The 20,508-nt window shown below is 38.1% G+C and overlaps 1 protein-coding gene across 1 annotated transcript; it reads right to left on the bottom strand.

The window, feature by feature from the left end:
- Positions 1 to 786: 786 nt before the first annotated feature.
- On the bottom strand, positions 787 to 20,016 carry zhx2b (zinc fingers and homeoboxes 2b; the record flags this gene model as incomplete). The annotated part of the gene is made up of 3 exons (XM_079259297.1): positions 787 to 1,010; positions 13,456 to 13,639; positions 17,054 to 20,016. 2 exons carry the CDS (start codon positions 20,014 to 20,016, stop codon positions 13,459 to 13,461), a joined length of 3,144 nt encoding a protein of 1,047 aa, XP_079115423.1. The 3' UTR covers positions 787 to 1,010; positions 13,456 to 13,458.
- Positions 20,017 to 20,508: the final 492 nt, after the last annotated feature.

Raw genomic sequence — 20,508 nt, 5'->3', positions numbered from 1 at the left:
TGTGAAGAACTCAGTGTGCTTCTATGATTTCATGGACTGGCATGTAGAGGTATTTCACATGCCCAGTGAAGTAATTAAATATGGTAATTTGACCCATAAATGTGTAAGGAGTTGTAAAAACAATAAAGTAAACTTTCACAGATTTAGTGTTGAATTTAGACTAAAAAGATCAACGTCGGAGGCGGTGACAACGACAAATACGTCGAATATTTTTCCATACTTTTTGTATCAGAAAATACATCAAATATTTAAAAAAAAAAAAGATTAATTTGCAAAAGTGGTGCCATGATGAAATCATTAACTGTTCCCACCCGGCTGGATGTTAAAGGAACATCATTGTACAGTTTAAACTTCTCCAAAGGGAAAATATGAAATTTAACTTGACAAAGTTTAACAATGAATGCCTCAGAAAGAAACGTCAGCACATGAATTATCTGTCACATCTCTGATTACTACGATTGTTTAAAGCAACTTCCAAATCAGCCTCACATTTAAAAGCTGCATCTGTTTGTGGCGTTTGTGCACAAAGCCTCGCCCCGGCATCTCCAGGGTGTGGCCTTGCTCCTGTTTAGTTTTATAATGTTCACATTGCCGTGTGAACCGACAGCTGAAGGGAGGGAGAGTGTAATTATCTTCAGGGATCGTGACCCTGAATTTTTGCTTGCGCTAAGATTTCAATTTCAGTGCGTGTTTGCTCATCTCTCAAATAAAATCTGCCACCTCAGAGGCCTCATCTTATTTAAACTCACTGTTATGTTGCAATCGCCGGGGGCACTTCATGTCGAGAACGCTGACGAGCGAACCAACGACGTGACGAAGGAGGATGCTGTGCATGACCTTGGATGCGACAATCAATAGATAAAAATTGGTTAAAAAAAAAAAAAATACAATATCTGTTAATTAAAAAAAAACAAACTCTTTTTATTTTGTTGTTGCTCCATTCTTCATTTTCTTTCCTCCTGTATGTTTCCAGCAGCAGTGATGATGATGGCGGCAAATCCTCCTCGCACCTGAAATCGACAGATGGGAGAGAGACAGAGACAAGGAGGGGGGGATTTGGAGAGGAAAATGGACTTAAAACTGTTATGCATTTTTCAACATCACAGACATGTCAGACTGACATGAACTCTGATCATTTCTACTAAAAAAACAAGGAAAACAAAGCAAAACCGAGCAAACAAACAGTAACAAAAATCAGGATGGAGAGGATTAAAAAGCAATTGTTGTGCCGGGAGCCGATGATCTGGTGCCGTTCTTAACTGGGACATGTTGTGAAATAATGGCAGATCTGACCAGCCGGCACACTTTCTCCTAATCCATGTAAGAGGGGACGTGTATTTAAAATTGCATTGTGTGCGGAAGTTATTTAACAAGACTTAGAGTCACTGAGATTAGAGAAAAACACTCCAAAAAACACAGATGGGTGGTTGTTGTTGAAACAAAATACAAAATATTCAGTGTATTAATATTCACCTTGCATATATTAGGATAATACGAAGGGTGATGTGTGATTATAAGAGAATTTATAAAATGTTATTTTACTTAATAAAACATTTCTAAAGCTTCTGACTGAGAATTGTTTTTCCATATTTTTTGACTCAAACTATTTGCTTTAGCTCCTGTCTTTATTAAAAAATGACAAAACACCCGTGTGCTCTGATTGGTCAGCTATGGCTCTAAGAAAGGTACTTTTAATTTTAGGTTCTAAAGAAATTCCATCCAAAATGCAGAAATTAAACATGTTCATATGTGACAGAAATAAAATGTCTGCATTGGAAAAATCATTTTAGGAGCAACAACGTTTAGTTTCACCAAAACTAACGGCACACAAAAGGAAATAAAAGGGAAAATCGCCAAATATGCAGGAGGTCTTTTATTCCATCTGCATATGACCACTTTTATCTAAATTTGTCTGTAAAAGGAAGAAAGAAATGTGAGATCTGATACCTTCTAAAGTCCTTTTACTATTTTTTTTTTTTTTTACTGTTGATATCATCAGAGCTCATTTAAAGTAGCCATGATCTACATTTTTATGGTAACATTACAAAGAACAATTTTTTATACCAAAGTCAGTCCTCGAGGTGTGCTCCAACACACCTGACTCAAATGAAAGAGTTGTTGTGCTGAAGTTCACAGGCTTTTAGATCCATTTAATTTCAGATTTGTTGAAGCAGGAAGACATTAAAAACCTGCAGGACAGCAGCCATCGAGGACTGGAGCTGGACACCCCTGTTATATACTTTCAAAATTGATTTCTGATCAATAAACTTTTATATATATATATATATATATATATATATATATATATATATATATATATATATATATATATATATATATATATATATATATAAAACCCTTTTCTTGACATTAGATAATGTTTCCACTTTGGTAAACATTCCCTAAATCCTCTCCTGAGATTAGTAATGTTTCTAAAGCCACTGATTTTTAACATGAGCAAAAAGATTAAACAACTTCTATTCTATTCAGCTACAAACTGAGTTCATTCAGCCAAGCAACTGGTCGCTATGGCTAACCAGCAGCTGATAATCCAACACGTCTGATGGAGGCTTTGCTTCATCAGCCACACATACATAAACAGCAGATTGAGTTGCATTTTGGAGGTCTAAATCCTGACTGGATCACCCGGTACACCAACCAACAGAGCCAACCAAACGATCAAAAGGACGAGTGGGCAGTTTAGCTTCGGCTGCAGGTCACTCGAAGGGACTTGTCAACAAAGAGGTGCAAAACGTGGAACGCAAGCTTAAGGACAAACTCAGTACTTTAAAAGAGATAAAAATCAGCAGGAAAGAGGAATATGAGTAACAGGACACACAGAAAACACAAATAATAGTAAAACTTTGAGTCAAATAGCTCAACTTTGAATAAACTAACGATCTTGTTGGTGTTTTGTGAAATTTGCGCTTAGGTTCAACAAACTGAAAAGCTTTCAAATTCATGTTACAAACAAAAAAAAAACAAACAAACAAAAAAAACCCTAACTATCTAAAAGAAGCTTTTTTTTTTTTAGAGAGCTCAATAATGTTTTCTTAAACCATGAAAGTTATTTTCTTTTTCGTTTATTTTAAAGCTGAATTCGTCAAACCCCAATCATAGTAAATAAAATAAAATTACCCACATGTTCAGATTCATGCAGCAGCAGCTCTGACAATGGACTATTTTCTCCTGAAAAAGTTTGCTGATTTTAATAGAAAATCATCTGCGATGTGCTGATCATTGTGCTTTCTGATACAGAACCGCAGATAATAAGAAAAAAAAAATCTGTAACACCTTTTTTATTAAAATGTATCAAATTCTAATTTCAAGGAGTGTGCATGCTTTGTAGAGGCTGTTGCAACACTTTCTACTTTTATAAACTGATTATCTTTCTGCCATATGAATGCACTACTTTGACAATACAGTTCAGAGCACAGTTGAAAATAATACACATTTGATTAACATCGGGCCTCTTGCTGTTTCAGGTGATAAGGCCCCCATAATTTGAATCTGTCTTCAAATCTAATATTACTGGAAAGAACATGTAGAAAAATTCCTTTTCTATTAAAACTGATGGCACAAATCTATTAGAAAACAATGAATTTTAATCTTAATCTACTTGGAAACAGGTAATTTTGGAGTCTGCTGCCTCTGTGTTTCACTTTATAATGATAACAGGGAGGAGAAACACTGCAGCATTTTGGCAATTAAGCCTTCATCTATAAGCTATGCTGTTGATAAGTTATTATGGGACGCTGCTCTGTGCTCTGCTGATTAAATGAAGCCCCGAGCTGCTGTGATTAGTGAGACAGGACAATGGATGGTGCACTCACGCACACACTCACACACACATACTCAGCGTGATAAAGCCGGGACATCGTACCACATTAATTTTCACTGAAGGAACATTCTCCATAAATTGTTATGACTCTCTAAAATAATCATTCTTCATCACTTCTTCTTTGGGTCATCTTACAGCTGTGACCTCTAACCTCTCATTTGATGTTTACAAAGAAAAATTAAGACAAAATGACAAAATTCACACACAGCACGATGTGTTGTTTTCATACAATTAATAACAATACAGTTAAAAAAAAAAAAAAAAAAAAAAAAAAATATATATATATATATATATATTTTTTTTTTTAAATTAATTTATTTTTTTCCCCCCCTTTTTCTATTTATTTACTTCATTTGCTGAATCATTGAGGATCTGCTGGCTAGGCTAATTAGCTTATGTAGATAAAGCAATAACGGGAAAAAAAAAAAAGAATTAAAATAAAATATAATAAAATAATTAATTAAATGAATGAATGAATAAAAAGATGGAGTGGGGCAAGGGAAGTGAATATGGTTGCAAATTGTTTTGGTGTTCTGTCTAGTAAACTTTGCTCTCCTCAGCAAAGGAGGGCCTCTTTGATAACTATGACAAGCTGCTGGGTTCAGTTCAACAAAAAAATAAAACAATTCTTCATGAGAGGTAAATAAAATATACAACGTACATGTTCGCTTATACGCTGATGATTCCTGACTTTACCCATCTAATGTTTCTGAACTTACAGGCTTGTTGCAGATACAAAAGTCCTAGATGACGTTTTGGTTTTTTACCACTTCACTTTTATTTAGATTTAAACGTAGGCAGATTCCCTTAATTAAGTGAAACCAGCTCCTACCTTTGGTACAATAGGTATATATATATGCTTACATTGTGCACAGTTTATGTACTTTGATTCTTTAAGTTTTTGTGTTTGCAAAAATGATTTCTTTTAAATATTAATTTGTTTCGCCATCTTTAAAGTGTTCTTCAAACAAAGTAAAAAAGGAAGATCCAGTAACCGAAGAGGCAAATATCAAGCAACAAAAGCCGCTGATTTCTTCCAAAAGCAACCATAGTGTTTCGCATACAGTACATGAAATCAAGATATTACAAATAAAGAAGTTATCCTGAAAATGAAAGTTGCATAACTCCCCAAAGCCAAACGTATCATATTTGATGCATTCAGTTTTTCAGACAGTTTGCATCATTTTATGGTAGAAACATTGTTCAAAACCCTGCTGCACACCATATGATACTGGTCTCCATCCCGCTGGTGGACACCAGAAAGCAGAAGAGTACACTACAATAAGTCTGACCTATCACATCATAATAAATGTTAAAAATACAAAAAACAAATTCATTGGTTTATTTTTTATTTTTTTCCAGATTTTCTTGAAGGGCGAAATAAACTTTTGTTTATTCTTTCTTATGTCAGGCTTTAAAAGTTTCAAAGACAGAATTACTTCCTAAAACATACACAGGGATCCACTGACAAGAAATTAATGCTAAGACTAAAGATGAAAGTAAAAACAGGAGTTCTTGCAATTATTAGGCAATCATAGAGGTTCAGAAAATTAATGATTTAGAATATAAAATATGCAAAGAATTAAAAATTTCACCTGTAATTTATCAGTCTGAATAAATGTATCTAAAACTACCCTCAGTATTAATAATGTTTAATTAAGATTCTTCTTTCTAATGGAAAGGACATTTTTACTTTTGGTGGCGAGGAGCACATGGACAAATGTCAGAGTTCTATCTGGGGCAAATCTTCCCATCAGCAGTGTTTGGTGGATTCCTAAAAACCACCTGTCACAGCTGGTTTTCTGGAAGCCAAACTGATTCAGAAAGTGGACTTCAGCCTCAAATAAAAGCTGGCACCTGAACTGTGCTGCCACAGTCCAACTGTTTGAGTTTTGATTGCAGCTCTTGTTCATTTATCATCCTGCTCACAAAACTGAATCCCGACTGCCACGACATCCCCAGCTCCTCTGACAATGATCCTCTAACATGAAGCTTTTTATGAATGCTTCATTCTGATATCTCACAGTTGGACTGAACACACCAAACACTAAAAGTTTTATCCTATAATTTCTTTCTGTGAATCTATGACAAAGGTGTGTGTGCTGTTGTGTAGCTCTGACGCGGTTGTGCAGAGAGGTGGAGGAGTTTACGAGGGCAGCGTGAGGAAATGCATTTGTCCTGCTGTTATGTAGAATGTTAAACTACTCATCTGCCCGAATAAGACTTAAAATTATGCACCATTATAGGCAGGGTCACTTGAAGAACAAGTGAGTCACCAAACAGATGCACATTGCATCCTCAGGGTATCACTCAGACTCATCTTTTACATTTTTTGGATACAAAACCCAGAACAGTTTTGGCTGAAAATTGCAGTAACAAACTAACAGAATCCATTTTTATATAATGTCAGTAACATATGTCTGATGACGTCATCAGAAGTCCACTCAGTCATGAGAACAGGAATTAGATTTAATCCATAAATAATTAAAAGACCAGGAATTTTGTGGTTTTACCAGATGTGTTGATAAAGGTCTGTTCAATAACAAATGACAGAGACTAACTGTACACTTTAAACAGCTTTTGGGTTTCTGGCATTAATTATAGTAACAAACTCAAACATAGACTTCCTTCTGGTGCTGTTTATAAAAAGATGGAGAGTTTAAGTGGACCTGTGGTTCACTCAATTCTCTTTTCAGACCAGGACGACCTGAATAAAAGTCTGAGGCAAACACAGACAGTTTTTGTCTATTGAATGTACCGAACAGCAAGTGTGGAGTATCAGAAAAAGTAGCTCTGTGTAACTTTCTGACCTTAAAAATAGGAATTTTCGACTCATTTTGATGGTACACTGAGCCAGGACTCTGGTTCGTGTTACAGCTGAGTTTTGCTTTATTCACCATATCATAGCCAGCAACTGGATATCAACACAATGACCATTCTAAACATGCACTATGCCTGATTCCTCAAAGACTGGAGGAAGACAAGAAAATACAGGGAGAGAGGGTCAGAGCAAGAGATAAAACAAGAGTAAACGTCAGACTGACTTTTACTGACTGGGCAGAACTCAGAGTACAGGTAGGATGCAAGATGGATGCAGAATAAGCCATCGTTAGGGGGCCCCTCACTAAGAAAAATGATGTTCAAGGCTTATAGTTACAAAATGATTGAGGAATCTATGAATTATGGTGTTGGAATGGTTTTAAGTGTTTTTCTTTCACAACACACTGTTAAATTAACTTAAACTTTTGAACAATACTTTGAATTCTCACTAGAGGAAATGCTACTTTTGGCATGAAAAAGAAAGATAGAGGAAAAAGAAAAATCATCTAATTACTGAGGGACATCTCCTGCCACGCAAGTTCCAGCCATATTACTGCATTGGGTTTACTTTAATCTATGTTTTTAGGTCGACCAAAGTTTCTTTCTTTGATGAGCATCAGAGTTAACCCATAAGAGCCCAGCGTGACATACATGATATATACATTTTCTGAGGCATTTGGCATCACTTTATGGAACAAACCTTTGCTTAAATTCCTATTAAACACAATCTGATTTTTGTCTTTTGCTCCTTAATGGACACCAGAAAGCAGAAGATTACACAATAACAACATTGAGCAATTACATTGTAATAAATGGTAAAAATTCATTGTTAATTTTTTTAGATTTTGTTAAAGTCCCTAAAAATTTTTGGTACTTTTTATTTGATATTTTGTTAAAGGGACTAATAAAGACCCCATATTAAAAACAATTGGACTTATCTGATAAGTTTTTTAATGGGTTGGGTCTTTATGACTTAAACTGTGCATTTACACCAGCCTAAACAAACTGTACTTTCCCAGCAAATGAAATAAAATTAGTTGGCGACAATACAACCCTAATTCTTGACTTTTCTTTAGTCTCAAACAAATAAGGTTGACTGTTATGTTTTGCTGTCACCACAATTTGGCCCCTCAGAGACTCCTTGCATCACCTCATCCTCACATTTACAGCATGCACAACAAGTAGTGTAACATCTCTGTGTTGATGGAATACATCTAGGCTCTTGCAGCTCATTAACCACTGTTAACATGTGCACTATAAAGTACGCTGTACTTGTTAAAACATTTTTATAATTATAGTAATGCTGGCATGTCACTAGACATTGCATTTAGGACTAAATGTACATTTATAAGTAAATATGTACATCTAGTCACCATGGTTTAGGTCTGTAGTTCTAATTTTCACTCTGATTTTAGCTGTACTTTTATCAGAACAAAAACAGAAATTAAAATCTGGTGTTAAATATTAGGGCTGCATTGTGAGTAACGTAGGCTTCAATTTATTTTAATTATTAATGCATAAAGGACGGTCAAACAGGATTTTTTTTTTATCCAACAAAGCTCCGAAAGCTCTGCCTCTCAAAACCCCATTACCAAGGTTTTCTTTTTCTTGTTTCAGGTTTTGAGTGAAGAATTAAGAATGAATGGGACTGAAATCCATCTTTATAAATTATAACTAGACTGCTGTGACCTAACTCATGTTTAATGGCATTTCGGTTTGTTTAGAGAAAAAGACGACTTGCAGTCGGCAGCCTGCAGTCAATTTTTTTTTCAAAAGAGGAAATATTTTTACTCATTCCAGCATTAATAACCTGAAAATGCAAACAAAAACTAGACCCCTGATTTGAAGTGTGTAAACAAACCATACAGTGGCTTGTAAGAGCGTTCACAACTCTTGGCATTTTTCCTAAATTGTTGCCTTCTAACCAGAAATTAAAATTAATATTTGGGATGCTTTCAGCATTCAGTTTACCCAACATGCAAGCAACCTTGAAGATGCAAATGGCTTGATGTCATCAAGCGAGCAAGAAATGATAAAGCCAGTGCTTTGTAGGGCTTCCTTTTGCAGTACTATTTGGGCTTGGTACCTTTAATCTCTGGGATTTTTGGCCTTTTTCTCAAAGCAAAGCTGCAGCAGTTCTTTCAAGCTGGATGGGTTCTGCTAGTGTCTGCTGGAGTCTTTAAGCACTAGTCCGGGCTTTTAATAGGTCATCCCAGCACATTTATCTACTGATTTCTTTGTTTTTAACAGGATGTTCAGCGTTATTGGCTGCTGGAAGATGAGTCTTTGTTTTGTCTGGGCAAGTTTTCCTAAAGAGTTAACTTGTATTCAGAATCATCCATCCATCACTCCCTCAGTTCTGACAAGTCTCTAGGCTCTGCTGATGCGAAACATCACAGCATGATGCCGCCACCACTATGCTTTTCCATGACAATGTACTTGGGGAAAGCAGAGCTGTTGGGTTTGGCGCAGAAACACTGATTTTCCCTGATGGCTAAAAAGTCTAATTTTAGTCTGATGTGACTGGTGGCCTCTTTTCTGCATTTTGGCAAACTTTAAACATTTTTGCCTGTAAGCAATACCTTTTTCCTTTCAATTATAGCTACTTTCTCATAAAGCTCAGTTGTTTGCAGTGGTTGTAAGAACAAGTCTTCAATGTGGAGACTTCCAGCTCTGTTAGACTTTCTTTTGCTTCTCAGATTAACGTCTTCCCTGTCCGGTCTGCGGGTTTGGGTGGGTGAACCTCTCCAGGCAGGTTTGTTGTGGGGCTACATTCTTTCTATTTTGTGATGATCAAGTCGATGGTACTCTGTGGGATTTTCAGGGCTTTGTCCCTGTCCTGTTCAGAGAGACCCTCAGCCTTCAATACCATTTTATACTACACCAGATGTAAATTTACTTAAAGACATGTGACATTTGGATTGCATACACGTGACTTTTATTCAAGTAATTGAGGCTTCTGAAGGTAACTAGATGAACAAGAGCTGATTTAAGTGCTTCACAGTATACCCATTTTCTTATCACATAAGAAATAACATCAGCTTTTCATCAGTTTCAGTTGATCAAAGCTTTAAAGTGAATCAGAATCAGATAAAGCTCAGCTCTTAATAACAGGTAAGTTAGCTGATTAAATCAGATTTGGCTTGGTTGTAACTAGTTTTGAGATTATTACCGGGGAAGGATCATCCCAGCTTGTCAAAGGGAATAAATGTCTAAATATTTTCCCTCAAAGTGTTACATCTAAATATATAATATGTTTGAAATGTAGTGTTCTTTCATAAGTAAATTTGGGTAATTGTATTTCCAAATTTTCCAGTATGTCAGATTCTTTATTGACAATACAGAATGACCATATAAATGTACTGCCGATGGCAGTCAGTCATACTTGGCTCTGAATATCAGCATATAGATTTATGTAAAATGCAATATTGTGCATCCTTTGTGCTGTCCTAAACTTTGACTTTTTCACATGAATTTGCCATCTCTACATGAACTTTTAAATTAATGTAAAATTGCTGGGAGCATGCATTTGTCCTGGCTTTTTTGCCTGTTTTTTTTCCACATATACAAGCCATCCAACCTCCTCAAAGTTGTCCCCTGTGGGACAGATGAAGTTATTTTGAATCCATCTGAGAAAGGCGAAAGAAGCAGAAATCCTTCTAAAATACAGCTGACAGCAAGTGTGTCATTTGCAAAAATAAAATTCTTTCTTTTTGTTACTCGGAGCACTGCATATTGATTATTGATTTTAGCTGTCAAGTGCTGATTTTGAAAGCTTTAAAGTCGTGACAAACGTCCAAAACTGACGATGTAAGAAGTTGTGCTTTCACCTGCATTCTGCGGCGGCGGAAACCATTTGAACTGATTATATTTTTGATAAGTAAAAGGCAGATAGAGACGTTAAGACGTTCAATCTTCTGTCAGAACAGACAGGAGATGCTACAAGAAGCAGACTGTCACCACTCTTTGCCCTAGGCGGAGCCTTTTATCTAGTAAACTTTGCCACACCAGGGGGTCTGCTGCTATTTTTGGCCTCCAAAAAGGATTTTTTTTCCCCCCTTTAATTTTTCCTGAACTTAGTGTTTGTGACTGAGGAGCTGCAGCCAAAACTCAATCAGCTTCACACACAGACAGCGACTGGCTGGAGTACATTTGTTTGTTGCCTGGGATCGAGATGTTGGCTTCGACTCTTAACAGAGTGGGGAGTGGAAGAGGGACACTGGGGACCAAACAGGGCCTCGGTGAGTCAAATCAGTTCTGGGTGGAAAAACCTGCAGCTACACATTCAGTTATGTAGTAAAATCTGCAGATACAAAGAGCGTCGCTTTTTTTCTTCAACTACCAGCATGAAAACAGTGTGATGGAGTGAAAGGTGTGTCTGCTAGGGATGACCTCACAGTGAAATGTCGACCCAACCTGTAGCTCCCAGCAGTCGTTCAGAGCTTTATAGAAAGTTTCGGCTTGCTTTGGCTACAGAATGCAGCTGTTTTCAGATTACAAACTACAAACAAAGATTAAAAAAAAAAAAAAAAAAAAAAAGGCCATTGAAGGCTTTTTGTTGAGCAGCATCCAGAAAACAGGTACGGTTGGATTCATGCTGGTGCAGTCAGCAAATAAAAAAAAAAACCAAATATTTCCCCAGGTATTTCTTAGAAAAAGAAAAACATGTAAAAAAAAAACCAAAAAAAAACATCATTTTTAATCAGTTTGCTCCATAACTTCTGATTTCTGACAGGTTTGTCACATTAGTGCTGATATTCTACTGATGTGACCTTTTTATGGCAGAAAGCAGGAGATTTTTTTTTTTAAATTTTTTTTATGAACAAGGTTTTTGATGATCTGGTTTACAAATGTTGAAACCTCTGAAGAATCTGTTCCTGAAAGTCTTTCAACAGATTTCCACAGAATCCTGTCCACTGTGCAGCTTCAGCTGTCACAGTTCAGTGCAAGCTACATTGTGTGAATTTTAATGATACTTTAATCATGACACCATATATCAAGTTTTGGTGGATAGTTAGCTGATTATTTGCTAGCTATATCAAGTAATTCATGTCATTTAAATGAAAGTACATACAACAATGTAAAAATGCTATACATGTCCTGCCATCCCATCAATCTCAGATGCTAGTAACTATAGAATGGCGAATGACAATACCGGCTAAAACATTATGATATTAAGCTAATAGTTCCTGCTGAAATGTTGCAACAACAACACTGATAATCTAAAACATGCCTGTTCTGTTACTTCAGAGTGTGTTATGTTTGCTTTTTCTTTGTCAGTGTAAAGTTCATAATACAGATCTCTTGATACCAGATTCACTTCTAAGAGTTTCAAAAACTACTTTTTGCTTGTTTGACTTTAAAAACACACCCTTCATGTTTGATTCACTGTTACATTGATCTGGAGGTATTACTCCGCTGCTGTTTGGGGCAGTACAGATGGAACGGCACTGTGAGATGTGCTTCCTCACATATTTCGCTTGAGGAGCCAACTAGCAAGAAAACATGGACACCCCTTTGCCCCATGCTGAAACAATGTTTAACTTTGTGCTTTTATTAACTAGTCGTAACACAATAAATGATGCATTCTGGTTCTTTAATAAGCCCAAAGATAAAGGTAACTACTGATACAAAGCCTTACTTTCTTTGTTTTCTGTGTTTTTAATGTGAAATCTTCTTCACTGTTTTATTAATGAAATGGTGAAAGAAAAGGTTACGAGGATAAACATGATGTACATCGCTACACTCAACCGCTGATTTCGTGAAACCACATAGAACGATTGATTGGATGTTCACGGCATGGCAAACTTAGTCTTTTATGTCATTTTAAAATATTTCTGAATAGTATAATAATAATAATAATAATAATAATAATAATAATAATAATAATAATAATAATAATAATAATAATAATAATAATGTTTACTTTTATTTATAACACATTTTATATTTAATACCAAACTTCAAAGTGCTGCAGAGTAAAAAGCAGAATGAAAAGAAATAAGAAAAAGCACCAATAAAATACAGAAATTTTTTTAGAAAAAGTTTTTCTAAAAATGAAGGTTTTTCAATCCATTTTTAAAAGCCTACTATGATGGCTCCAAATATTTCATTTTGGAAGCTGGTCTCACGCTTCTAAATATGCTGGTTCCATGTGAAAAATACCCAAACAAAAAGTTATAAAAGTGAAGTGGACACAGTTCGACTCGTCTGCTTGCAGACAAGGCCTTCATTTTAACAAGTTACGAGCAGTTAAGGCCCCTGTGCTCTTTGAAAGTCAGCCTTAGGGTCCTCGGGGAATCGCTGTCTTTCCGAACCAGGACGTCATGTTTGGACCTTCTCACTATGTAAGGCCGCGACCAAAATACAAATCCAAAACAACAAAATCTGCACCTCAGACTTGGACAGATACAATCGTTTTAACAATTCACTGCGAGAGTTCAGGGAAGGAAATATCCGAAGAGAGAAACATTTTTGTGAATGGATGTCAGGGAGCAGTTTGTAGAGAGGACATTTCATTTGGTGCTAAAGTGATTAAATTTAGACCAGTCATCGGTAAGGCAGCAAGAACTCCGGTGGCAACTGGAGTTAAACTGAGACCTATTATTATTTTTTTTCTTCAGTGTGCTCAGAAACGTGTTATTTGCTTAGTTCACAGCTTGTTTCCAACACAGGCAACTGATCACTTTTCACATTTCTCCCAGAACCCCAGAAAGACAGAACCAGGTGAGTAGATGTGAGTTTTGTCACCTCAACACAAATCAGATGCAGGAGGACATCCGGCAAACTCTCACCATTTATCCAGTCAGCCTTCCGGATGTGTCCTCCGCCATCTTCCTCTCTCTGTCCAGAAGCAGGTCTCGTCCTCTCCTCAGATGTCCGTCCTCCAGCCAGCTCCCGAACACCTCCTGTGCTCCTCCCATGACTCGCCCGTTCTGTCCCCCGTTCTTCAGCTCCGCCACGCTCTGCTGCCTCAGTCTGTTTGAGCAGTTTTAACAGCACAGTTACCGTCACATCACTGACTCACATCAAGCTACTGAATCACTGCAGGACACCTCCGATGAGCCCCGCATGATGAATGTTTATGTGTTTACGCGCCATCAGTGGCGATGAGGAGGAGACATTGATTAATGGTTCCCTGCTTTATCTGGACATCCTCTTCTGCTTGGAAACAGATGAGGAAGCTTGTAAAAATAAACTCTTTTAAAGAAGAATGTAAATGGTGGTGAAGTTTAAATATACATATGTGGTATCTGGGGAATTTTAAGTCCATACATCAACAGTCGTCACTATTACAGCAGTGTTCACAGTGATCATCCATAATAATATTAATAAAAACCACTGACAGGTAAATCAACAAACGCTGCTTACCGTGTTTAGTCATATCCTGATGCTCAGGTAAATGTTTTTGTTTTTAAATCTACGAAATATGTTCAAACAGATGAAAGACTCCCAATTATGTTTTAGTCCGATTATGAAATTAATTCATACATACATTCATTCATACATTCAGCAGATCTTCTTCCTAAGCTACTTGCAAACTGCAGTCAGTTTTCAGATGGGTTTAAATTATTAAATAATATTACTATTTAGCAAATAAATGTCCTAATGTAAAAAGTTTTTAGAAAAAAATGTCATTGATTGCTCATTTCTTTGTTTTATGATTTGATGTTTAGTTTTGTATTACCTGATATAAAGGATGTGCATCGGTCACAACACAACTCTGGGATTGAGTCATCATTTTAGGGGAAAAAAAAGCACTTTGTTTACAGCAGTTCAGCAGTGACCGCTGTTTCTTTTAAAATTCCATCTTCTTCATTTCTTTTTAACTCTACACTGACTTGTGTACTCAGCTGCAGCAGCAGGACCATAAAGGAAATTAACCATCTTTTGTTTCCTGGCCTAGAGGCATCAGATATGACAATGGACTTGTGCAGAAACTTTCCAGGTCATGTGGTATGGACTGACCAGGATTTTCATATAAAGGACAGTTTGGTCTTTTTGTGTGCAGCAGTATAGGTCCCTTCATTCATGAAGATGTAATGTCAGCTAGTTAAACAGGATGCTGGGTAAACAGGTGAGGTGGTACACCTGAGATTTGAAATAGAATGCTACTGACCTGAATGACGCTTGTGCAGAAGAAAAAAATCCCTCTCCTCAACAAGACTGTGACCGCTTGTGCTCTGATAAACATGAATCTGACCGTTCTGGCTGACATTCAGTCAGAAATTTAGGGAGTTTTCAGAGGTTTCAGAGTGGGACTGACATTAGATCCAGTAAAACTTTTGGGTATATTTTATTATTTTATAAATAAATAAATACATTTTTTCATATTTTTGCTTGCTTTCCTACTTTTATAGCAAGTGCCTGTCACTTTGGAAAAGAACTGGAGCATTTTTCATTATAAATTTTAAACAGTTCATTAATCTCTCGTTCTAATCTGTTTAGTTTTCTTTAAGAGTATTCTGCAATAAGCAGAGTTGAGTTTTGTTTTTGTTTTTTTTCTATTTTTGTTGTTGAGTTTGTAAAATCAGCAGCAGCCAGACTGATTTCATTGTGCTGTCAGTGCAGATTCATGCCGTGGTGTTTTGTACGGAGTCTGAACTCGGAGCTGACTCGTGGGAAGAATAAAACGCTTCCCCAAATTGTTGTGTGGATATTGCTTTTCAAGCTAATGGCTGTATTATCTGGCCAAACATGTCCCAAGCCGCTTGACTGAAAGGGAGACTAAATAAAGTCCTGTATATTCTTAGGTTAACGTCTTGAAAACAATGTCAGTGTGGTAGCAACAACATAGCAGTTTGAACCCATAAGGAGGAGAAAGGGAAATGTATTTTGGGTCACCAGAAAAAGTGTCAGTGGGTAGAAAATTTTGCTGAACCACCAGGAGAGCACTTAAATAAACACTGACTGCACAAAACATGAGGAAGAAGTGAAACTGAAACTAAAGGATGTGGGCCGGTAAAGTTTCTCAGTATGGGCAGCAGAATTAAAATGTCATTTACCCTTGGCAATCTATACTGTGAATATTATTTATATAAACTTTCATTTAAATAGTAAAAAAAAAAACAGGGTTCATATTGATGCTTGTAATGCAGCAATACTGACACCGCATATCAATTTAATGGGGGTAATTAGCTGATTCTCTGCTGTCTATATTAAATAATTCATGTAATTTAAATGTAAGTACAAATACATCAGTTTAAAAAAGGCTATACGAGTCCTGCTATCTCTCTCTGCCATACTTTGTCTGAACGTCTAATACGTTAGTAACTACAGAAACTTTGGTCATGGCAGAGACTGACGCCAGGTAAATTATTTTTTATGCTAAACACAGTGTGTTAAAGGCAGGTTTTTAAACTTCTGCTCAGCAAATTTATTATCAGGTGGCAACATCCTAGTTCACAAAATTTAAAATTCATAGAAGAAAACATATATTCTACACGCTGTAATTGCAATGGACACAACTCTGAAATAATCAGATTACTTTATGGGGTTTGACTTTTCTCTTACGAAATTAGGTTTCCCTGGCAAAAGCATTATCAGCTACAATTAGTTTATACACACAGGAGTTATGTTCCCATTGATGCTGAGCTGGGGCTGATTAAAGCCTACATCTGCTGCAAAGTCATTTGACAAGGGACTTGTTTAAATGCTTTCACTTTGCACCCAGTTAGATGTTGGTAATAATTAGAGGGATCTTTTTTATGACCCGTAAAAAAAAAAAAAAGGCTTTTCCAGGCTCCTCCTTACTTTTACAGGTTTTATGAAGAGATGTCCTCACCTTCTTAAAATAGGGCCTAAAGGATTTTAAGTTTTTCTAAATAAAAAAATAAAGGTTTTAATATTTGGGTGTATTTCTTTTGTGTTTTTAGAAAAAGTTTAAAAATAATTTGGCAATTATTTTAGGAGGGTGACAATGGATTGTTTCAAAAAGAACTGGACATTTTTGTGTTATAAAGCACAGTGAACATATACATACATATATACATATATGTATATACACACACATATATATATATATATATATATATATATATATATATATATATATATATATATATATATATATATATATATATACACATACATATATACATATATGTATGTATATATGTATGTGTATATATATATATATATATATATATATATATATATATATATATATATATATGGGCAGTTTATCGCAATGTTTCTCACCTGGGTGTTGCTACTCTATGTAATTCTATGAAAAGAGATAACTATGAGGAATCCAGGTGTAACAGACTATGTGTAATGAAGAAAAAACCCCCACACAAGGACAAATGTAAAAATCATCAAATGTGACAGAGGCCTATCAATAAAAAGTTGAACAAAAAACATGAAAAAAGTAAAAAACTTTGACTCAAATACCTGCCAGCAAACCGTTCTTGAAGCTCAGCATGCTGTTGACTGTTGAGACTGTTCGAACGCTGGTCCATCAGCCAGCCAAGTTCAACATCCAGCACTTTACTGTTGTTTTTTACAGCTCCTTCCTGGCAGCGCTGGATGATGCTGGATGGAGTACTTTCAGGCGAGCACACAGGGTGCCCCTGCCCTCCATTCATTCTGTTGTTATGAAAAAGTTCCGTCAGCTCCATGCTGCCGCTCTGCAGCCTTGTGTCTGTGAACCAGCGGGCAAGTTCAGAGCGCGCCATTCCCGTCCGACCCTCTGGTTGGCTGAACTCCTCAGGGGAAGGCCACCGTGTTTGAGCAAAATCGTCCTTGAGGAGTGCCATGCATCGGCTGTCTGGAGGCACTGAGCAGGAATTCAGGTTGGGGATGGAGGGTGCAACAAGGTTTGGGGCAATAAGGGAGAGGCTGTGCAAAGGTGGAGGTGGGCTTTTTAGATTGCCCATACTGGTGGTTGTTTTGTGAATCCCATTCAGTTGTATACTCTGAAGCTGCTGTTGCTGCTGTTGTAATGATTTCTCAGTAATGCCAGCAATACCACCGATGCCCGTCCTCTTTGTGCCCATGGAGTTGAGTAGGGCTTGTTCCAGGTTGTCACGCAGTGCACGGCGCTCCACAAACCAGCTGCTGATTTCCTGATGAGACAGGCCAGTAGTGGCAATCAGATTGTCCACATCGCTATGTGTGGGGAAGCTGTTTCGCACAAAATTCTCCTCTAAGATCTTTAGTTGTTTTGCTGTTTTTCCTTTCATTCTTTCTAGCAAGGGGAACTGAGTCAGCACAGAAGACTTGTGGTGTAAATCTGGTTTTCGTGCTGCTGGTGCTTCCCCACCATCAAGATCTATAATACCATTATTGTGGGTAGACGAAGTATGATCCTGAGACCATTTACCATTAGCCTCTGTAAGAGGACTGACGACCTTGTCTCCTTTAGGGTAACTGATTTTCAGCTCCATTCCTTGCTGTTCCTTGGGGAAGCCCTGAATCTGCGATGGAGCCTTAGCTGGAGTGCGAATGGACTGAATAATAGTTGGCCTCCGTATTTGGGAGTTAACGAGTGGAGGGGAGTTTGGCAGATTTGAATCAGCAGTTGGCAAAGTGTGGGTATTAGCTTGCTTTTCTTTGGAAAAGATGTGAGTAGTACGAGGAATAAGTAAAGAGTTTTTAAATGGCGGTGCAAAGATAGGTGGAGGAGCTATCATTGGCCTTGTTAAGGACTCAGGAAACACCATGGAGGGCAGAGACACCAACGGTTTTGTTTTATGATTTCCTATCGTAGAGATATTTTTCCCTTTAGATGACAAAGATGGTGATGATGACGATGGTGGTAGTGGTGGTGGCATTAAAGGCACAGCAACTGATGGCCTCTTCATCTCTGCACTGACCAGAGGAGCTGCTACAGTTCTCTTCATCTCCAAAGGAACAGGAGGTGGAGGCATTGGAAGGCGGTCTTTTTGAGGGGGAGGTGGTGGAGGAGGAGCCATTAAGACCTTGTCTTTAGGGTCTCCAGAATGGGGCGCAACAGCCATGATGGGTCGTTTTGATTCTGGACTGAACACTGACGTTAGGTGTGTTGACATGGATCGTTTCAGGGAGTGACTGGATCCAGAAGAGACTCCAGCAGGAGAGTTTGAGGTGACAACATGTAACCCATTGGATGCACTCATCTGCACGCGACCTGGATGCTCGACTGTTGTGTGGACAATGGGCTGCTTTGAGGCTTTGGCAGATGACTGAGAGATGGGGGTTGTAGGCAAGATGGTGAAGGTGTGATGGGCAGGAGGAATAGAACCGTTGAACATTTTCTTCCTGGCTTCCTCCACCTCCTCTGGGGACCAGGTGATGCCTTGCTTCAGTCGCTGGGTGGTGAACCAGACTTTGATTTGTTCCTCAGGGTGCTTCGAAGCAGCTGTAAGCCACGAAAGCTCAGCATGTGTTGGGTAAGGAAACTTATTAAATGAAGTGATTAGTGTCAGGTTGTCATCTAAAGATGGGTTATATTTGGTGGTGTTCAAGGGAATGGCTATTTTTGGTACAGAGTTAAAGTTGGGTGGCCGTTGGAGCATTGGGGTGACGTGGGAGAGCCCTTGCAGGATGGTAGGGTCAGGGAAAATGACTGTTCCATTGATGTTTACTGCTGTGATTTGATCCTTCTGGATCAAGCCGTTCAGCTGGTTTTTCGGTTCAGTCCCTCCACAGAGTGTCTGTACATGACCTGGAGTTTTTACTGTGGTAGATATGCAAGGTGAAAACACAGAACTGCTGTCACATTCTCTTTGTTCATTTGTCATTTCGCATTGAGCTGAATTGTCTTTGCCTTCGATTGTCTGCTCTAAGATAGTCTGATTGTTCATTTTTATTCTCTTAAACTTGAAGTTTGTCTCACCTGGGTGCTGGCTATCATTGTGCTCTGTGAGAGAGTCAAACTTCTTGGTGTTGAAGTTACACACAGCACAGAGATACTGCGGATTCAGAATGACATTAGGGTGGCTGGAATCCACATGTTCCTTAAAGTCATTCAGGTTCTGCGTCAAAAACGGGCAGTATTTGCACTCGTAGCCTCTCGACTGCTTTTTCTGGGAGACCTGGTCAGATTTGATTCCTTCCTTTTCTTTCAACTCTCCTGCTACAACATCTGCAATAGTCTGGGCTTGATCCCCTTTACTGGTCTGCTCTTCTTGTTCTAATGGCTCAGAGTTTTGTTTTTCCACTTGTGTTAGGAAAGTCTCTGGGTCTGCATTTACTGAAATCTCCTGCAAAGTCTTTTCTATGGGTTCAGATGAACTTGATTCTTCTTTTTCTGTCACAATGTTGCCACCCAGTGTTTCTATGTCCATCACCTCCTCTGGGTCATCTTGCTCTTCAGGCAGGTCGGTGACAACCTGGACCATGCGAGGGTTGGAGGACTTCCTACGACTGGACATGATGGTTGCTGCTGGTGGCGGTGGTGATAATGGTGGTGCTGGTGTTGCTGTGTGAGTAGACAATATTGTGGTTTTTGGCTGTTGCTGCTGCTGCTGGTGGCCGAGGACGTCAGCGTGTCGGTTTTCAAGCAAACCTTACTGGGGTGGATTGTAGCAGATGGCTGTGGATACTGGTAGGTGAATGGAGGTGGAGTCTCCAGCGTGTAAGAGGGAGGGCGAGAACCGGCTGACGGCGCAGGCCCAGGACCGGCTGGGCAGTGGCGTCTCCCGCTCACTGGCACTGTCAGCTACCGACCAGGGCGTCATGGGAGGGCATCACAGACAGCAGCGGCGCTCAAGCTGCAGAGAAACATAGAAAAGATTACTTGTTATTCCAGCTAACATTGAGGCTGTTGCCAATTCAAAAAGAGCTATACTTCTAGACAAACTGTTTCGAAGATATCAAAAGACATCACAAATACAGTTCCAAAAAGTGTAAGCTAAGGCAAAACA

The sequence above is a fragment of the Telmatherina bonti genome, assembly GCF_933228915.1.
Source record: "Telmatherina bonti genome assembly, chromosome: 19".
Classification (NCBI taxonomy): domain Eukaryota; kingdom Metazoa; phylum Chordata; class Actinopteri; order Atheriniformes; family Telmatherinidae; genus Telmatherina; species Telmatherina bonti.
The sequence above is the reverse complement of the archived record's forward strand: the minus strand, read 5'-3'. Positions and strand labels throughout refer to the sequence as shown.